Source organism: Chlamydotis macqueenii, chromosome 15 (genome assembly GCF_036417535.1).
Source record: "Chlamydotis macqueenii isolate bChlMac1 chromosome 15, bChlMac1.mat, whole genome shotgun sequence".
Taxonomy (NCBI): Eukaryota; Metazoa; Chordata; class Aves; order Otidiformes; family Otididae; genus Chlamydotis; species Chlamydotis macqueenii.
Window position 1 is genome coordinate 11,831,232 of NC_141570.1, and position 19,581 is coordinate 11,850,812.

At 60.7% G+C, this 19,581-nt stretch overlaps 4 protein-coding genes across 4 annotated transcripts; all 4 read right to left on the reverse strand.

Moving 5' to 3' along the window:
• Positions 1–589: 589 nt before the first annotated feature.
• LOC147598859 (maestro heat-like repeat-containing protein family member 7) lies at positions 590–4,669 on the reverse strand. The gene is made up of 10 exons (XM_086760111.1): positions 4,614–4,669; positions 4,019–4,168; positions 3,670–3,824; positions 3,306–3,450; positions 3,050–3,187; positions 2,658–2,845; positions 1,917–2,064; positions 1,639–1,740; positions 1,195–1,297; positions 590–729 (listed from the first exon to the last, which is right to left on the reverse strand). Exons 2-10 carry the CDS (start codon positions 4,103–4,105, stop codon positions 590–592), a joined length of 1,206 nt encoding a protein of 401 aa, XP_086616237.1. The 5' UTR covers positions 4,106–4,168; positions 4,614–4,669.
• Positions 4,670–5,048: 379 nt separating this feature from the next.
• On the reverse strand, positions 5,049–8,182 carry LOC147598860 (maestro heat-like repeat family member 5). Its single transcript, XM_086760113.1, has 9 exons — positions 8,091–8,182; positions 7,651–7,769; positions 7,062–7,141; positions 6,732–6,857; positions 6,514–6,593; positions 6,278–6,398; positions 5,863–5,952; positions 5,549–5,653; positions 5,049–5,330 (listed from the first exon to the last, which is right to left on the reverse strand). The coding sequence occupies exons 1-9, from the start codon at positions 8,180–8,182 to the stop codon at positions 5,049–5,051; spliced, it is 1,095 nt and encodes a 364-aa protein (XP_086616239.1).
• A 1,934-nt stretch (positions 8,183–10,116) lies between these two features.
• LOC147598861 (maestro heat-like repeat-containing protein family member 7) lies at positions 10,117–13,287 on the reverse strand. The gene is made up of 8 exons (XM_086760114.1): positions 13,210–13,287; positions 12,846–12,990; positions 12,590–12,727; positions 12,198–12,385; positions 11,457–11,604; positions 11,179–11,280; positions 10,735–10,837; positions 10,117–10,256 (listed from the first exon to the last, which is right to left on the reverse strand). The coding sequence occupies exons 1-8, from the start codon at positions 13,236–13,238 to the stop codon at positions 10,117–10,119; spliced, it is 993 nt and encodes a 330-aa protein (XP_086616240.1). The 5' UTR covers positions 13,239–13,287.
• Positions 13,288–14,588: 1,301 nt separating this feature from the next.
• Positions 14,589–17,722, reverse strand: LOC147598862 (maestro heat-like repeat family member 5). The gene is made up of 9 exons (XM_086760115.1): positions 17,631–17,722; positions 17,191–17,309; positions 16,602–16,681; positions 16,272–16,397; positions 16,054–16,133; positions 15,818–15,938; positions 15,403–15,492; positions 15,089–15,193; positions 14,589–14,870 (listed from the first exon to the last, which is right to left on the reverse strand). The coding sequence occupies exons 1-9, from the start codon at positions 17,720–17,722 to the stop codon at positions 14,589–14,591; spliced, it is 1,095 nt and encodes a 364-aa protein (XP_086616241.1).
• Positions 17,723–19,581: the final 1,859 nt, after the last annotated feature.

A 19,581-nucleotide genomic window follows, 5' to 3' on the forward strand; every position in this document is an offset into this window, starting at 1 on the left:
CGGTGTGCGAACAATGGGGAATTTGCCAATTTTTATACAGAGCAGAGTGTCCTGTTCCCTTACTGGGGCAAGATTTATTGAGCAAATCGGAAGCACAAATTAGTTTTAAAAACGGTGAAATTCAGTTAAATATTCCTGAATGAAAAGCAAGCCAGAGGGAAAGAGTGAATATTCTTCCTCGCTGTGTTCACTAGTTGACCTCTCACTCACTTCAGCTCCTGATTAGTGCGCTCAGCTCAGGTAGAGCACTTAGCAAGGCACAACTATTTCACAACTAAGCATTTCCTAAGACGACGTGCCTATTGCTACGTGTCTTGTTATAAACGCCTTCAAACTGTCGAGATAGCCAGGGTACGAGTGGAGCCACCACTGTCTGGTACATGTAGAGTAGATAGCAGCACTATCTGGATATTTGATTTTTCCATCCCCTCTGTAACAGTGGGGTGACCAGAGCAGGGACCAGCCTTCCTGTGCCCTGGCCTCGCTGGGTGTCTCTCACACATCTGAAGGACGCCGTGGGTTTCGGCCTGTTGTTCCAGCTTTATTAAAATACAGCCACTTCCCCAAGAAGGCTGCACCTCTGCCTGGCTTAGCAGCAGCAGCAGCAGCAGAATGCTCGCAGGGTGCATCCTGATCTTGGCTTCTTCTTTGGAGACTTGAGGATGAGGATGGTCTGAGCTGCCAGGGATGAGATGGAGGGCTTGTGGTCTTTCACCAAGTTCTCAAGGGCTGCGCCAGAGAGAAACAGAGCTGAGATGAACGCCCGCGTCTGCAGAGACCCCCAGGCATCCCCTCCAGACCGTGCTCTCTACTCACCACTGCAGATCGCCCACACCATCTCTGGGCTTTGGTCCCTCAGGGGTGGCACGGCAAGCCCTAGGCACAGAGCTTTGTCAGACCTGCCGCTCCCCAGTGTGCTCCCCACAGCACAGTCCCCGTCCCTGCCAGCTGGGCTGCATGGCTGCCTCCCCCTCATCAGGGTTGACCCCAGGGAAGACCACCAGCCAAGGGGGCTGGGAGCAAGCAAGGCAGCCCCCAAGCCCACCTGCGCGGGCAGGGCTGGGAGAGGGAGGCCAAGGGCCTGCGCGGGACCGCTGGGGCTCTGGCAGCCACAGGGCTGCTCCTCGCTGCCAGTGCAGCAGCAGGGACTGGGGCCAGGCTGCCAAGAGAGGGACCCCGGGGGCTGCGGCTCACCGAGGAACCTGATGGCTGTCTCTCGCAAGGTGGCCTGAGCATCCTCCAGGTACGGCAGGCTCTGACGACAGTAGTCTTCAGCCCTGCTCCTGTCCCGCGCCAGCTGCAGGGAGCACAAGGGCATGGGCATGTCGCAGCCCCTCCCCACTTGGGCGGAGCAGTGCCTCCTCCCACACTCCCCCCAGGTTCCACCCCCCCCTGCCCACTCCCCCCAGCCCCGGGTGCTGAGAGCCCACCATCCTGCATTGTGCAGGGAGGGGAGAGGGCCGTGGAGAAGAGCCCTTGGGGGCTCTGCTCCTGAGGACAGGGACCAAGGATGCAGCTCCAGGCTGCGGACTCCGGGCTGGAGCCAGGCAGGCGAGGCACAGCTGCAGAGCCCGCACCCCAGACACGGGGGGCAGCCCTCGTCCAGCCTGGGCCCAGGGGCTTGGGGGCTGTGCTCACCAAGCACTCTCCGATCCTCCATGTCTGCTGGGTCTGCAGCAGGTGGCTGAGTTCTTGCCACTTGAGCAGCTCTGCTGCAGCAAGGAGGGCTTCCCCGGAGACCTGCAGAGCAGCAGAAGCTGGGAGATGGCACCATGGTCTGGGGAAGGAGACCTGGCGTCCCTCTCCCCTTGGCTTTGTTCCTGGGGTGGTCCTGCCCTTAGGAAGCTGGGACGTGCCCCGCCTCAAACATCTGGGGGTCTCTTCCCTGCATCCCTGCTTAGCTTGGAAATCTGTACCTTGGCCACGCTCTGCACTTGGTCACTCATGTGGAAGAAGAGTGGGAGCAGGCCCATTCGCACTGGCACCTTCACCTGGCTCTTGTTCTTCCCCACCACAGCCTTCATGAGGTTTCCAAAGAGCCTGATGGAGAGCTCTCTCAGCTGGCTGAACTCCTGGTAGGGAGAAGCGCAGCAGCACTTCAGCAACACTAGCTCTCTGCCCACAGTGAGCAGAAACGTTAGCATGGCTGGGGTCAGGGGAGATGCGCCGGGGTCGGCTTCTGCACACCGGCATTGCGCGCCAAACCCGCAGCCACAGCTGAATGGCCCCGGGCTCGAGAAAGACCTCTCAGGAGAGTTCCTTCAGGCAGTGGCTGTGCCTCCAAGCGCTCCCCCAGCCTCCCAGCACTCCCCGCCAGCTGCACCAGCCTTGCTAGGGAAGAGCTCCCCACAGCCGGGCTGAGCAGGAGGTCCCCGGCAACACCTCCGTGGCACGCACCACTGGCTCCTCCTCAGCCCCTTTGCCGCGGAGTCTGCGGAGAACACGTGGTCCTGCCCGGCAGCGCAGCTCGGGGAGCCCTCGGGGCTCTGAGCGCAGCTGCCAGGGAGAAGCTGGGCTGGGCTGCAGAACCCAGAAGCCATCCCACAAGAGCCCGGGGCAGAGAGGACAGAAGGCCCTGCTTGGAGTGCTGCCTGCAGGGCTGGGCTGCAGGACAGCCATCATTGCCCCGTGCCCCTCCGTGGGGCTCAAGCTCCCACATCAGCCTTACATGGTCAAAGAGGGGCAGGAGCTTCTCCACCAGCTGCACAGCGATGGGGCTGGCCTCCTCCTTCCTCAGGCGACCCATCACATTTTGGAAGACCACCAGGGCCTTCCTCTTGATATCTTTGTTGCCGCCCTGCAGGACCTCCGTCATGTCTGGCAGGAGGACCTGCATTTTCCTTGCCTGTGTGAAAAAGAGAGTCACCATTCCTCTGAAAAGGTCTGCACCTGGAAAGCTCCCCAGGCAGCCACAGGGCCCACCACGGCAGGGAGGGCAATTGGAGCAGTCACCCCACCGCCTGACTGCCAGCCAAGGCCAAGCCACCGCCTTACCCACTGCCCCAGCCCCCGGCTGCCAACACGGCTCCCGTCATGACGCCCTGCTCACCATGTCAGCTCTCTCTGACAGTGTGACGAGGCCTGTGAGCACCAGCGAGAGCATCCCCGCGTTTGAACTCCTCAGAAACCTCTCGACTTTGTACATTGGCTCAAACACCTCATCTTCCAAATTACGGGAGGCCAGCAGCTAAAAGAAACCCAGCAGTCAGTGGCCGGCAGAGCTGGAGAGGCTCCCCGTGCCATGCAGCTCCTGGTTCCCACGGTCAGGGAGCACAAGGGCACCAAGGCTTTTTCTGGTAACTCACAGCCAAGGAAAGGAGGGAGGTTTGATCTGAGTAGGTGCAGAAGAATGTGTTCTGCGGGTCCTGGAGTTGGATGAACAGCTCCTTCAAAACGTTCTCCAAGGTCTCGGGTAAGGAGAAGATCACCTCCCACATGGCCAGGGCAGTGCTGCAAGACAGAGCGCTCTGTCAGCTGGGCTGCCTCGGCCACAGCAGCACGGCCCGGGACAGCCCCGCGGGACACAGACCCTGCCCCTCGGCTGGGATGCCCTGGGCAGCAGGAGAGGGCTGAGGTGGTGGTGTTCTCGGTGGGGCTGGCAGCCGGAGAGTCCCCGAACCCCTCTGCCCACAGGGAACAAGCCCTCAGGGTGCTTGTCAGGGCCAGTACCTGTCTCCTCGCGGAGCGATCTTCAGCATGGTGCTGACTGCCTCCCCAGGGCGCTTTCTAGCTATCAGGAGAAGCAGTGACTCCACGCTCTGCTGGGCTGGTGCCGTGCTGATCTCTTCCAGGTTTTCGTGGATGCAGCTCAGGATTGCTGGCACCTGGAGGGGACACAGGTGAGGATGGTGCTGCCACTGGGGTGCAGCCCTTTCCTCACCTGCCCTTCCCATCCCTCTCTGCTGCCTTCACGTGTCTTCTGGTGCCCGATACAGCTGGGTTTGGGAGGGAGGGACGGAGGGAGCAAGAAGGCCTGATAGGGCTCAAGGGCAGGGCAATCCAGCCACCGGCCACTTACATCCATCTGCGACAAGTCAGGGTCTGCCATGACCTCATCCAGCATCTTTGTTGCCACCTCCTTGTCAAAGATGCTGCAGTCTGTCATGGCCTCGATGATGACGAGGACGATGTCTGTCCTCTCTGAAGGTCTGAGGTATATTAAAAAGGCCTATGGGAGGAAGGCAGGGAGCGAAGTCACGTCACCGCCAGTGCCCTGAGGGTGCTGTGGAGCTGGGCAGCGCGAGCAGCCGTGGCGAGAGATGCCCGGCAGTGCTGGCGGCAGTGCTGGCAGGAAAGCTGGCAGCAGGGGCTGCAGTCACTGCGCGGGGCAGGACGAGAAGAGAGGGCCCCCTGGTGAGGGAGGAGAGTTGGGCTGAGGGGCACAGTGTGCTGGCCCTCCAGAGCACCAGGGCTTGCTGGTGGCCAGGAGGGCTGGAGCTGCTGCTGGGACACTGCAGTGCAGCCCTGGCATCGTCCCTGCTCGGGGACAGCAGGAACCCTCTCCCCGGGAACAGTGAGGCTACGCCAGGCCTGCTGAGTCTGGGTGCCTTTGCTCACGCAAGTGCCCTGCCGACGCCACGGAGAAGTGTCCCAGCAAGGGGGAAGCTCATTACCGTGCCTCTGCTGGTGGCCACAGACGGAGAGGAGGTGGTCTGGTGTTCCCAGCAGAGCTGCTGTGCTTTCTCCTTTGGCCTTGACCTGCCTAAACAGCGGGAGAAACACAGAAGAGTCAATAAGACACAGCAGCTTTGCCAGCAAGCTCCCCAAAGCACCCAGAGATCTGCTTGCAGGACACAAGCGGTCAAGGAGATTTCTGGAGGGCGTCAGGAACAGCTTCTTGCTACAAACCCTGGAGGGAGCAGGTGGGGTGATGCACAGATGCACCTGCTCTTTGCTAACAGGGAAGACATGGCTTTGGGACATGGCAATCAAGAGCTGCTTTGGTGGCGTTCAAGATACTGAAAGGAGGGAGGAAGGAGAGCAGGAGACAGCAGATCCTGGACTTCAGGAGAGCACTCAGCTTCTGCAGCAGAATGACAGCTGGGAAGCTACGGGAAGCAGCTGTGAGGGGCAAAGGAGGAGAGGGAGAGAAGCCAACCCAATGGCAGATGTCTGTGTGCGGTGGGATGCAGCCCACCACAACTTCTCTTACTTTCTTGATTTTTCAGGAATGTATAGAGGTAATAGAGAGCCTCTGATGCTGGACGCTTTGTCACATCCTCCGAAGACCAGAAAAGGAAGAGCCGTCCCAGCAGCTGCCCCAGGACTGGGATCTGGATCTCTCTGTAGCTGACGGGGCCATGTATTTCTCTGCCAAAGTGGTGCCAGGCCTGTGTGCGGGAGGCAGAACAGCAGCAGGGTTGAGGGCAGGCAGCTGGTGCCAAAGCCCTGGACACACCCTGGGGTGAGCCAGGGCTTCGCAGGGCCACGCCGGCCACAGCTCCCAAAGCAGCGACATGGGTGACAACCCCGCATGGGGAGAGCTGCAGGCTGCTCTGGTGTGCAGTGAGGGGGAGACGGCCTGGCTGGAGGGTGCCTGGCTCCTTACCTCCAGCGAGGAATGCCTGCTCAGCAAACAGCTCAGTGAGCTAATCCTCTCCACAGCCCTCTCCCGCACCTCTGCTCTCTCAGAGTCGGTGAAGTTCAGCAGCATCTGGGGTGAGGTGAGAGAAGCTGCTGGTGAGCCCCGGCAGCAGACACCCGCTCCAGCACAAGCAGCGCGGGCTCAGCTCCTGAGCTGGACTCGCACAGTCCATGGCGGCTTCCTCAGCTCTCGAGCAAAGGTGCGGGCCGTCCGCTCAGGAGTGGACAATCCCTTCCCTGCAGGGTGAGGAACAGCCCCGCTCTTTGCACGTGCCAGACCTGGAAGATACTCTGCAGCTGCTCGCTGACTCTGCAGGCGGGAGCGCTGAGCACCAATGTCCACAGCATCTCGTCCACGGCAATCAGGGTCTGCAAGGAAGACAGAGTTGTGGCAGTGCCGCCTGCTGTCCCTCTCACCCCAGGAGACGAATGTGAACTCGTAGAGCCAAGGGAGGCCTCCTGCACTGCATCGCAGTGGCCGGGGGGGAGACCCAGGGACAGGCAATCTGCTGCAGGCAGAGCAGCCTGCGGCGCGGGACGTGGCCAGGCTTAGGGGAAGGGGACGAAAGGCTGAGGGTGGGAAAGCAAAGCCGAGACCCTGCCCTGCCTTGGCTCTCTGCTCATATCGCAGCACGGTGTGGCCAGGGAGCAGCCCAGAGGGGCTGGGGGCTCCTGTAGCTCACCCAGCACTTACCTGAGGGTAGAGAAAAATGCCCAGGCCACGGATTTTGGCGTTTGGTGGAAGGAAGAAGACGCTGGAGAAGCAGGCTCGTAGGAGGCTGCTCTTTTTGCTCTCCAGCAGAATCCCCACTGAGCTGCAAAGAGGGAGAGGGGCCACTCAGACGGTGGTGTTGGGAGCAGAGCCTCAAGGCCTCGTGTAGGTGGACACGGACCTCTGGGACAGGGTCCCCAGGAGGGATGGGCAGGTACCTCAATGCGGCAATGGCACCCATGGCTTTCTGCCGCATGGCCGTTTGCATTTTGTCCCTGGGCTCCTCTTCCAGCAGCACCTGCAGAGCACAACTGGGATGGGCCCTGGCAGCTGCCAGCACCCAGTGCCACCAGACCCTGGCCCTGCCCAGGCACTGTCCCCACAGGATGCCCGTGCTGGCCAGGCCCTTCCGCAGAGCCGTGGGGTTTCCCCTCACCTGGATCTTCTCTGCCAGCTGGTATCTGTGGCAGAAGACATCCAGGCCCTGACACAAGTCGTGCTGCTTGGCGGTTCGGCACAGGACGCAGATGCATTTAAGGAACTTCATCTTCAGGCGCTCCTCCTGGCAGGCGGGGACAGAGACAGAGAGATGGGGAGCGTGAGAGGGGACACACACGGCCGGCGGGACCGGAGCAGTGGGGGTGCAGTGCCATGCGGGAGAGCTGGGAGAAGCAGCCCTGCCCAGCCAGCACAGCTCCAGCAGCCCGGCAGCAGAGCCCCTGTCAGCAGAGGCCGGCGCTGGCGCAGGTGAAATGGCCACGGTTACCTGCTGGGGGCTGCTGGCAAAGGCCTGGATGAAGTCCACAGTTGCCTGTTCCACGGCGTAGACAGGCAACCAGCTGTCATCTAAGGAAGGAGGAGAGCAGGGAGGGTGTGGAGAGGGGCTGGGGCCAGGAGAGAGCAGAGGCAGGAAATCTGCCCTGCGTCCAGCCCCTGCCCACTCCCTTGGCACAGTGTTCCTGTGCGTGCCAGGGCTGGAGGGTGCCCGGCAGACGGGCTGCCATGCTGGAGCACGGCGCGGCGGGGAAAGCCCCCAGTGCCCTGCGCTGAGGAACTCTCTTGCAGGTGGGCAGGAAAGGTCCCTGTCCCACAGGAGGGCTGCCTGCTGCCAGCCCAGCTGCCTCTGGCTGCCTGTGTCCGGAGCAGGAGCTGGGTCCCCTCTGCTCTCTCCCTCTTTGGGAGAGGCTGTGCTGGGGCCAGCTGCCAGCCCTGAGCATCCCTGTCATTCAGGCGGAATCGTGCCCCCCGCCCGCGGGACCCCTGCTGCCCACGTGCCGGGAAACGTGACGCTGGCGTGGAGCAGGGTGCGCTGGCTGGCCCCAGCCCTGCCCCGACCAAGAGGGCCCCTCACTGACCAATCTGCAGCGGCTCCACCATCGACACCTCGTTGGGCTCCCACGGAGAGCTGCTCTCCTGGGACGTCTGGCCTCCCTCCCAGGCCACACTGGGGCAGCTGGGGGGCCTCTCTGCCATCCTGCGGGATGGAGGAAAGGAGTAGGAGTGGGGATGTGGGGGAAGCTTTGGAGAAAGGCCTCGGCGCTGCGGGCTTCTGCCGGGGCCAGCAGGGTAAGACGTGGGCTCCTCGCGGGCTCCTCGCCAGCTCCGTGCTGCTGCCCTGTCCCGTTGCTGTCCTGCTGGACACTGAGGGCGAGGGGGGGCACAGCCGTGCTGACCGTATACGGTGGGGTGGGGTGTCGGAATGGGGAGGTCACAATAGACCCCACTGTGACACGCTGCCTGGGCCGGGAGCGGCAGGGTTCCATGGGGTGCAGCGGGCTGGCTCAGCCCTGGGCACCTGAGTGCTCTCAGGGTGCCCCCGGTCCACCCTTTGCCCTCACGTCCCCCCGGGACCTCCCTGTTGCCCTCTGCGCTGTCGCAGAGCCCCATGTTCAGACACCCCGGCGTGCCCACACGGCATCTCTTTGCTTTTGGTGCGCTGCAGAGCCCTGCCTCTCCCCCTCAACACCATTAAAGACTGAAAAATCACTCCAGCTTAACAGAAATCCTGCTTTTGGTCGCTTCCCTCTTCTCTTCCCCCTCCCCCACCAAAGAGGAAGAGCTCCTGCAGAAAAGGGGAAAAGGAGAATGAAACTTCTTCCCCTGAGTTTGCCCTCTGAGGACTGGGAAGATCCCGGAAATGGAGATTCCAGTCTCCCCGGATTTCTCCTCTGTCTGGCTTGTGACCATGGTGGAGACCGGCCCCTCACAATCAGAGCCCTTCCCCGGCCCTGACCATCTCTTCCAGCACTGGCCCACCCAGGACCCCTCCTGGGGCCTTGTGTTAGTTTTCTGTAGTGGGGCGGGGGGCGGGGGCGCGGGTTGGGGGCTGCGTTGGCAGTTTCTGTAAGAAGCTGCTAGAAGTTGTTTCCCCTTTGTCCGGCGTGCTCGGCCGGGCCCAGGGCTGATCCGCTGCTGGCCAAGGCCGAGCCAATTCATAGCACAATGTTCCTGGATAACGCCTCTGCGATAAGGTATTTAAGAAGCGGAAAACAGAAAAAAAGTAGAGAAGATGTGAAGCAGCTGAGCGGGGTCAGAGAGGGGGAGGCGCGAGCCTTGAGGGCCTTGCGGCCCTCACCCTCTGGCCTCCCGCCGGGTGGCCGACCGGGCCGGACTCGGCCCGGCGCGGCTGCAAGGAGTGGAGAGGAGATGAGATGTGAAGAGAATCTGAGAGGCGTCTGCCTGCCTGTTGTGAAGGATTTCTGGTGAAAGAAATCCTGGTGGGAGCTGTAGAGTGGGGCAGTTGAATTCTGAGGGATCCAGTCCTACCGCAGGGAGAACTGGAAGCCAACAAGATCAGGCAGAACAGGGAGTGGTTTAAGACACCCACCCCTCCCCAACGAGCGGTAGGGGAACAAACCAGGGATGAGGTTGGGGGTGTGGTAGAGGAATGGATAAAATAACTGCAATAGGAGAGAGATTGGGAAAAATCAGTGTGCAAAGTGTAAAGAAGAAAGGCACTGGAAAAACGAATGTCCCTATTCTGAAGAAAAATCAAGACCGGCAGCACAGCAGATGCCTTTGTCAGACGTATGAAGAGGACGGGGGAGAATTCCCCAGCAGAAGCCCTGGTTACAATCCAGCTGGGGACCCAAACCCCGGATTTTCTAGTTGATGCTGGAGCTACCTATTCAGTTACTTGTAGAGGAAAATGGAGTAAAAAGCATGTAGACATTATTGGTGCCACAGGGAAAGCTGAAAAGAAATTTTTCTTTCTTTCACCCTTTAACTTTTACGGTGTGCGAACAATGGGGAATTTGCCAATTTTTATACAGAGCAGAGTGTCCTGTTCCCTTACTGGGGCAAGATTTATTGAGCAAATCAGAAGCACAAATTAGTTTTAAAAACGGTGAAATTCAGTTAAATATTCCTGAATGAAAAGCAAGCCAGAGGGAAAGAGTGAATATTCTTCCTCGCTGTGTTCACTAGTTGACCTCTCACTCACTTCAGCTCCTGATTAGTGCGCTCAGCTCAGGTAGAGCACTTAGCAAGGCACAACTATTTCACAACTAAGCATTTCCTAAGACGACGTGCCTATTGCTACGTGTCTTGTTATAAACGCCTTCAAACTGTCGAGATAGCCAGGGTACGAGTGGAGCCACCACTGTCTGGTACATGTAGAGTAGATAGCAGCACTATCTGGATATTTGATTTTTCCATCCCCTCTGTAACAGTGGGGTGACCAGAGCAGGGACCAGCCTTCCTGTGCCCTGGCCTCGCTGGGTGTCTCTCACACATCTGAAGGACGCCGTGGGTTTCGGCCTGTTGTTCCAGCTTTATTAAAATACAGCCACTTCCCCAAGAAGGCTGCACCTCTGCCTGGCTTAGCAGCAGCAGCAGCAGCAGAATGCTCGCAGGGTGCGTCCTGATCTTGGCTTCTTCTTTGGAGACTTGAGGATGAGGATGGTCTGAGCTGCCAGGGATGAGATGGAGGGCTTGTGGTCTTTCACCAAGTTCTCAAGGGCTGCGCCAGAGAGAAACAGAGCTGAGATGAACGCCCGCGTCTGCAGAGACCCCCAGGCATCCCCTCCAGACCGTGCTCTCTACTCACCACTGCAGATCGCCCACACCATCTCTGGGCTTTGGTCCCTCAGGGGTGGCACGGCAAGCCCTAGGCACAGAGCTTTGTCAGACCTGCCGCTCCCCAGTGTGCTCCCCACAGCACAGTCCCCGTCCCTGCCAGCTGGGCTGCATGGCTGCCTCCCCCTCATCAGGGTTGACCCCAGGGAAGACCACCAGCCAAGGGGGCTGGGAGCAAGCAAGGCAGCCCCCAAGCCCACCTGCGCGGGCAGGGCTGGGAGAGGGAGGCCAAGGGCCTGCGCGGGACCGCTGGGGCTCTGGCAGCCACAGGGCTGCTCCTCGCTGCCAGTGCAGCAGCAGGGACTGGGGCCAGGCTGCCAAGAGAGGGACCCCGGCTCACCGGCAGGTGAGCTGCGGCTCACCGAGGAACCTGACGGCTGTCTCTCGCAAGGTGGCCTGAGCATCCTCCAGGTATGGCAGGCTCTGACGACAGTAGTCTTCAGCCCTGCTCCTGTCCCGCGCCAGCTGCAGGGAGCACAAGGGCATGGGCATGTCGCAGCCCCTCCCCACTTGGGCGGAGCAGTGCCTCCTCCCACACTCCCCCCAGGTTCCACCCCCCCCTGCCCACTCCCCCCAGCCCCGGGTGCTGAGAGCCCACCAGCCTGCATTGTGCAGGGAGGGGAGAGGGCCGTGGAGAAGAGCCCTTGGGGGCTCTGCTCCTGAGGACAGGGACCAAGGATGTAGCTCCAGGCTGCGGACTCCCGGCTGGAGCCAGGCAGGCGAGGCACAGCTGCAGAGCCCGCACCCCAGACACGGGGGGCAGCCCTCGTCCAGCCTGGGCCCAGGGGCTTGGGGGCTGTGCTCACCAAGCACTCTCCGATCCTCCATGTCTGCTGGGTCTGCAGCAGGTGGCTGAGTTCTTGCCACTTGAGCAGCTCTGCTGCAGCAAGGAGGGCTTCCCCGGAGACCTGCAGAGCAGCAGAAGCTGGGAGATGGCACCATGGTCTGGGGAAGGAGACCTGGCGTCCCTCTCCCCTTGGCTTTGTTCCTGGGGTGGTCCTGCCCTTAGGAAGCTGGGACGTGCCCCGCCTCAAACATCTGGGGGTCTCTTCCCTGCATCCCTGCTTAGCTTGGAAATCCGTACCTTGGCCACGCTCTGCACTTGGTCACTCATGTGGAAGAAGAGTGGGAGCAGGCCCATTCGCACTGGCACCTTCACCTGGCTCTTGTTCTTCCCCACCACAGCCTTCATGAGGTTTCCAAAGAGCCTGATGGAGAGCTCTCTCAGCTGGCTGAACTCCTGGTAGGGAGAAGCGCAGCAGCACTTCAGCAACACTAGCTCTCTGCCCACAGTGAGCAGAAACGTTAGCATGGCTGGGGTCAGGGGAGATGCGCCGGGGTCGGCTTCTGCACACCGGCATTGCGCGCCAAACCCGCAGCCAGAGCTGAATGGCCCCGGGCTCGAGAAAGACCTCTCAGGAGAGTTCCTTCAGGCAGTGGCTGTGCCTCCAAGCGCTCCCCCAGCCACCCAGCACTCCCCGCCAGCTGCACCAGCCTTGCTAGGGAAGAGCTCCCCACAGCCGGGCTGAGCAGGAGGACCCCGGCAACACCTCCGTGGCACGCACCACTGGCTCCTCCTCAGCCCCTTTGCCGCGGAGTCTGCGGAGAACACGTGGTCCTGCCCGGCAGCCCAGCTCGGGGAGCCCTCGGGGCTCTGAGCGCAGCTGCCAGGGAGAAGCTGGGCTGGGCTGCAGAACCCAGAAGCCATCCCACAAGAGCCCGGGGCAGAGAGGACAGAAGGCCCTGCTTGGAGTGCTGCCTGCAGGGCTGGGCTGCAGGACAGCCATCATTGCCCCGTGCCCCTCCGTGGGGCTCAAGCTCCCACATCAGCCTTACATGGTCAAAGAGGGGCAGGAGCTTCTCCACCAGCTGCACAGCGATGGGGCTGGCCTCCTCCTTCCTCAGGCGACCCATCACATTTTGGAAGACCACCAGGGCCTTCCTCTTGATATCTTTGTTGCCGCCCTGCAGGACCTCTGTCATGTCTGGCAGGAGGACCTGCATTTTCCTTGCCTGTGTGAAAAAGAGAGTCACCATTCCTCTGAAAAGGTCTGCACCTGGAAAGCTCCCCAGGCAGCCACAGGGCCCACCACGGCAGGGAGGGCAATTGGAGCAGTCACCCCACCGCCTGACTGCCAGCCAAGGCCAAGCCACCGCCTTACCCACTGCCCCAGCCCCCGGCTGCCAACACGGCTCCCGTCATGACGCCCTGCTCACCATGTCAGCTCTCTCTGACAGTGTGACGAGGCCTGTGAGCACCAGCGAGAGCATCCCCGCGTTTGAACTCCTCAGAAACCTCTCGACTTTGTACATTGGCTCAAACACCTCATCTTCCAAATTACGGGAGGCCAGCAGCTGAAAGAAACCCAGCAGTCAGTGGCCGGCAGAGCTGGGGAGGCTCCCCGTGCCATGCAGCTCCTGGTTCCCACGGTCAGGGAGCACAAGGGCACCAAGGCTTTTTCTGGTAACTCACAGCCAAGGAAAGGAGGGAGGTTTGATCTGAGTAGGTGCAGAAGAATGTGTTCTGCGGGTCCTGGAGTTGGATGAACAGCTCCTTCAAAACGTTCTCCAAGGTCTCGGGTAAGGAGAAGATCACCTCCCACATGGCCAGGGCAGTGCTGCAAGACAGAGCGCTCTGTCAGCTGGGCTGCCTCGGCCACAGCAGCACGGCCCGGGACAGCCCCGCGGGACACAGACCCTGCCCCTCGGCTGGGATGCCCTGGGCAGCAGGAGAGGGCTGAGGTGGCGGTGTTCTCGGTGGGGCTGGCAGCCGGAGAGTCCCCGAACCCCTCTGCCCACAGGGAACAAGCCCTCAGGGTGCTTGTCAGGGCCAGTACCTGTCTCCTCGCGGAGCGATCTTCAGCATGGTGCTGACTGCCTCCCCAGGGCGCTTTCTAGCTATCAGGAGAAGCAGTGACTCCACGCTCTGCTGGGCTGGTGCCGTGCTGATCTCTTCCAGGTTTTCGTGGATGCAGCTCAGGATTGCTGGCACCTGGAGGGGACACAGGTGAGGATGGTGCTGCCACTGGGGTGCAGCCCTTTCCTCACCTGCCCTTCCCATCCCTCTCTGCTGCCTTCACGTGTCTTCTGGTGCCCGATACAGCTGGGTTTGGGAGGGAGGGACGAAGGGAGCAAGAAGGCCTGACAGGGCTCAAGGGCAGGGCAATCCAGCCACCGGCCACTTACATCCATCTGCGACAAGTCAGGGTCTGCCATGACCTCATCCAGCATCTTTGTTGCCACCTCCTTGTCAAAGATGCTGCAGTCTGTCATGGCCTCGATGATGACGAGGACGATGTCTGTCCTCTCTGAAGGTCTGAGGTATATTAAAAAGGCCTATGGGAGGAAGGCAGGGAGCGAAGTCACGTCACCGCCAGCGCCCTGAGGGTGCTGTGGAGCTGGGCAGCGCGAGCAGCCGTGGCGAGAGATGCCCGGCAGTGCTGGCGGCAGTGCTGGCAGGAAAGCTGGCAGCAGGGGCTGCAGTCACTGCGCGGGGCAGGACGAGAAGAGAGGGCCCCCTGGTGAGGGAGGAGAGTTGGGCTGAGGGGCACAGTGTGCTGGCCCTCCAGAGCACCAGGGCTTGCTGGTGGCCAGGAGGGCTGGAGCTGCTGCTGGGACACTGCAGTGCAGCCCTGGCATCGTCCCTGCTCGGGGACAGCAGGAACCCTCTCCCCGGGAACAGTGAGGCTACGCCAGGCCTGCTGAGTCTGGGTGCCTTTGCTCACACAAGTGCCCTGCCGACGCCACGGAGCAGTGTCCCAGCAAGGGGGAAGCTCATTACCGTGCCTCTGCTGGTGGCCACAGACGGAGAGGAGGTGGTCTGGTGTTCCCAGCAGAGCTGCTGTGCTTTCTCCTTTGGCCTTGACCTGCCTAAACAGCGGGAGAAACACAGAAGAGTCAATAAGACACAGCAGCTTTGCCAGCAAGCTCCCCAAAGCACCCAGAGATCTGCTTGCAGGACACAAGCGGTCAAGGAGATTTCTGGAGGGCATCAGGAACAGCTTCTTGCTACAAACCCTGGAGGGAGCAGGTGGGGTGATGCACAGATGCACCTGCTCTTTGCTAACAGGGAAGACATGGCTTTGGGACATGGCAATCAAGAGCTGCTTTGGTGGCGTTCAAGATACTGAAAGGAGGGAGGAAGGAGAGCAGGAGACAGCAGATCCTGGACTTCAGGAGAGCACTCAGCTTCTGCAGCAGAATGACAGCTGGGAAGCTACGGGAAGCAGCTGTGAGGGGCAAAGGAGGAGAGGGAGAGAAGCCAACCCAATGGCAGATGTCTGTGTGCGGTGGGATGCAGCCCACCACAACTTCTCTTACTTTCTTGATTTTTCAGGAATGTATAGAGGTAATAGAGAGCCTCTGATGCTGGACGCTTTGTCACATCCTCCGAAGACCAGAAAAGGAAGAGCCGTCCCAGCAGCTGCCCCAGGACTGGGATCTGGATCTCTCTGTAGCTGACGGGGCCGTGTATTTCTCTGCCAAAGTGGTGCCAGGCCTGTGTGCGGGAGGCAGAACAGCAGCAGGGTTGAGGGCAGGCAGCTGGTGCCAAAGCCCTGGACACACCCTGGGGTGAGCCAGGGCTTCGCAGGGCCACGCCGGCCACAGCTCCCAAAGCAGCGACATGGGTGACAACCCCGCGTGGGGAGAGCTGCAGGCTGCTCTGGTGTGCAGTGAGGGGGAGACGGCCTGGCTGGAGGGTGCCTGGCTCCTTACCTCCAGCGAGGAATGCCTGCTCAGCAAACAGCTCAGTGAGCTAATCCTCTCCACAGCCCTCTCCCGCACCTCTGCTCTCTCAGAGTCGGTGAAGTTCAGCAGCATCTGGGGTGAGGTGAGAGAAGCTGCTGGTGAGCCCCGGCAGCAGACACCCGCTCCAGCACAAGCAGCGCGGGCTCAGCTCCTGAGCTGGACTCGCACAGTCCATGGCGGCTTCCTCAGCTCTCGAGCAAAGGTGCGGGCCGTCCGCTCAGGAGTGGACAATCCCTTCCCTGCAGGGTGAGGAACAGCCCCGCTCTTTGCACGTGCCAGACCTGGAAGATACTCTGCAGCTGCTCGCTGACTCTGCAGGCGGGAGCGCTGAGCACCAATGTCCACAGCATCTCGTCCACGGCAATCAGGGTCTGCAAGGAAGACAGAGTTGTGGCAGTGCCGCCTGCTGTCCCTCTCACCCCAGGAGACGAATGTGAACTCGTAGAGCCAAGGGAGGCCTCCTGCACTGCATCGCAGTGGCCGGGGGGGAGACCCAGGGACAGGCAATCTGCTGCAGGCAGAGCAGCCTGCGGCGCGGGACGTGGCCAGGCTTAGGGGAAGGGGACGAAAGGCTGAGGGTGGGAAAGCAAAGCCGAGACCCTGCCCTGCCTTGGCTCTCTGCTCATATCGCAGCACGGTGTGGCCAGGGAGCAGCCCAGAGGGGCTGGGGGCTCCTGTAGCTCACCCAGCACTTACCTGAGGGTAGAGAAAAATGCCCAGGCCACGGATTTTGGCGTTTGGTGGAAGGAAGAAGACGCTGGAGAAGCAGGCTCGTAGGAGGCTGCTCTTTTTGCTCTCCAGCAGAATCCCCACTGAGCTGCAAAGAGGGAGAGGGGCCACTCAGACGGTGGTGTTGGGAGCAGAGCCTCAAGGCCTCGTGTAGGTGGACACGGACCTCTGGGACAGGGTCCCCAGGAGGGATGGGCAGGTACCTCAATGCGGCAATGGCACCCATGGCTTTCTGCCGCATGGCCGTTTGCATTTTGTCCCTGGGCTCCTCTTCCAGCAGCACCTGCAGAGCACAACTGGGATGGGCCCTGGCAGCTGCCAGCACCCAGTGCCACCAGACCCTGGCCCTGCCCAGGCACTGTCCCCACAGGATGCCCGTGCTGGCCAGGCCCTTCCGCAGAGCCGTGGGGTTTCCCCTCACCTGGATCTTCTCTGCCAGCTGGTATCTGTGGCAGAAGACATCCAGGCCCTGACACAAGTCGTGCTGCTTGGCGGTTCGGCACAGGACGCAGATGCATTTAAGGAACTTCATCTTCAGGCGCTCCTCCTGGCAGGCGGGGACAGAGACAGAGAGATGGGGAGCGTGAGAGGGGACACACACGGCCGGCGGGACCGGAGCAGTGGGGGTGCAGTGCCATGCGGGAGAGCTGGGAGAAGCAGCCCTGCCCAGCCAGCACAGCTCCAGCAGCCCGGCAGCAGAGCCCCTGTCAGCAGAGGCCGGCGCTGGCGCAGGTGAAATGGCCACGGTTACCTGCTGGGGGCTGCTGGCAAAGGCCTGGATGAAGTCCACAGTTGCCTGTTCCACGGCGTAGACAGGCAACCAGCTGTCATCTAAGGAAGGAGGAGAGCAGGGAGGGTGTGGAGAGGGGCTGGGGCCAGGAGAGAGCAGAGGCAGGAAATCTGCCCTGCGTCCAGCCCCTGCCCACTCCCTTGGCACAGTGTTCCTGTGCGTGCCAGGGCTGGAGGGTGCCCGGCAGACGGGCTGCCATGCTGGAGCACGGCGCGGCGGGGAAAGCCCCCAGTGCCCTGCGCTGAGGAACTCTCTTGCAGGTGGGCAGGAAAGGTCCCTGTCCCACAGGAGGGCTGCCTGCTGCCAGCCCAGCTGGCTCTGGCTGCCTGTGTCCGGAGCAGGAGCTGGGTCCCCTCTGCTCTCTCCCTCTTTGGGAGAGGCTGTGCTGGGGCCAGCTGCCAGCCCTGAGCATCCCTGTCATTCAGGCGGAATCGTGCCCCCCGCCCGCGGGACCCCTGCTGCCCACGTGCCGGGAAACGTGACGCTGGCGTGGAGCAGGGTGCGCTGGCTGGCCCCAGCCCTGCCCCGACCAAGAGGGCCCCTCACTGACCAATCTGCAGCGGCTCCACCATCGACACCTCGTTGGGCTCCCACGGAGAGCTGCTCTCCTGGGACGTCTGGCCTCCCTCCCAGGCCACACTGGGGCAGCTGGGGGGCCTCTCTGCCATCCTGCGGGATGGAGGAAAGGAGTAGGAGTGGGGATGTGGGGGAAGCTTTGGAGAAAGGCCTCGGCGCTGCGGGCTTCTGCCGGGGCCAGCAGGGTAAGACGTGGGCTCCTCGCGGGCTCCTCGCCAGCTCCGTGCTGCTGCCCTGTCCCGTTGCTGTCCTGCTGGACACTGAGGGCGAGGGGGGGCACAGCCGTGCTGACCGTATACGGTGGGGTGGGGTGTCGGAATGGGGAGGTCACAATAGACCCCACTGTGACACGCTGCCTGGGCCGGGAGCGGCAGGGTTCCATGGGGTGCAGCGGGCTGGCTCAGCCCTGGGCACCTGAGTGCTCTCAGGGTGCCCCCGGTCCACCCTTTGCCCTCACGTCCCCCCGGGACCTCCCTGTTGCCCTCTGCGCTGTCGCAGAGCCCCATGTTCAGACACCCCGGCGTGCCCACACGGCATCTCTTTGCTTTTGGTGCGCTGCAGAGCCCTGCCTCTCCCCCTCAACACCATTAAAGACTGAAAAATCACTCCAGCTTAACAGAAATCCTGCTTTTGGTCGCTTCACTCTTCTCTTCCCCCTCCCCCACCAAAGAGGAAGAGCTCCTGCAGAAAAGGGGAAAAGGAGAATGAAACTTCTTCCCCTGAGTTTGCCCTCTGAGGACTGGGAAGATCCCGGAAATGGAGATTCCAGTCTCCCCGGATTTCTCCTCCGTCTGGCTTGTGACCATGGTGGAGACCGGCCCCTCACAATCAGAGCCCTTCCCCGGCCCTGACCATCTCTTCCAGCACTGGCCCACCCAGGACCCCTCCTGGGGCCTTGTGTTAGTTTTCTGTAGTGGGGCGGGGGGCGGGGGCGCGGGTTGGGGGCTGCGTTGGCAGTTTCTGTAAGAAGCTGCTAGAAGTTGTTTCCCCTTTGTCCGGCGTGCTCGGCCGGGCCCAGGGCTGATCCGCTGCTGGCCAAGGCCGAGCCAATTCATAGCACAATGTTCCTGGATAACGCCTCTGCGATAAGGTATTTAAGAAGCGGAAAACAGAAAAAAAGTAGAGAAGATGTGAAGCAGCTGAGCGGGGTCAGAGAGGGGGAGGCGCGAGCCTTGAGGGCCTTGCGGCCCTCACCCTCTGGCCTCCCGCCGGGTGGCCGACCGGGCCGGACTCGGCCCGGCGCGGCTGCAAGGAGTGGAGAGGAGATGAGATGTGAAGAGAATCTGAGAGGCGTCTGCCTGCCTGTTGTGAAGGATTTCTGGTGAAAGAAATCCTGGTGGGAGCTGTAGAGTGGGGCAGTTGAATTCTGAGGGATCCAGTCCTACCGCAGGGAGAACTGGAAGCCAACAAGATCAGGCAGAACAGGGAGTGGTTTAAGCCACCCACCCCTCCCCAACGAGCGGTAGGGGAACAAACCAGGGATGAGGTCGGGGGTGTGGTAGAGGAATGGATAAAATAACTGCAATAGGAGAGAGATTGGGAAAAATCAGTGTGCAAAGTGTAAAGAAGAAAGGCACTGGAAAAACGAATGTCCCTATTCTGAAGAAAAATCAAGACCGGCAGCACAGCAGATGCCTTTGTCAGACGTATGAAGAGGACGGGGGAGAATTCCCCAGCAGAAGCCCTGGTTACAATCCAGCTGGGGACCCAAACCCCGGATTTTCTAGTTGATGCTGGAGCTACCTATTCAGTTACTTGTAGAGGAAAATGGAGTAAAAAGCATGTAGACATTATTGGTGCCACAGGGAAAGCTGAAAAGAAATTTTTCTTTCTTTCACCCTTTAACTTTTACGGTGTGCGAACAATGGGGAATTTGCCAATTTTTATACAGAGCAGAGTGTCCTGTTCCCTTACTGGGGCAAGATTTATTGAGCAAATCGGAAGCACAAATTAGTTTTAAATACGGTGAAATTCAGTTAAATATTCCTGAATGAAAAGCAAGCCGGAGGGAAAGAGTGAATATTCTTCCTCGCTGTGTTCACTAGTTGACCTCTCACTCACTTCAGCTCCTGATTAGTGCGCTCAGCTCAGGTAGAGCACTTAGCAAGGCACAACTATTTCACAACTAAGCATTTCCTAAGACGACGTGCCTATTGCTACGTGTCTTGTTATAAATGCCTTCAAACTATCGAGATAGCCAGGGTACGAGTGGAGCCACCACTGTCTGGTACATGTAGAGTAGATAGCAGCACTATCTGGATATTTGATTTTTCCATCCCCTCTGTAACAGTGGGGTGACCAGAGCAGGGACCAGCCTTCCTGTGCCCTGGCCTCGCTGGGTGTCTCTCACACATCTGAAGGATGC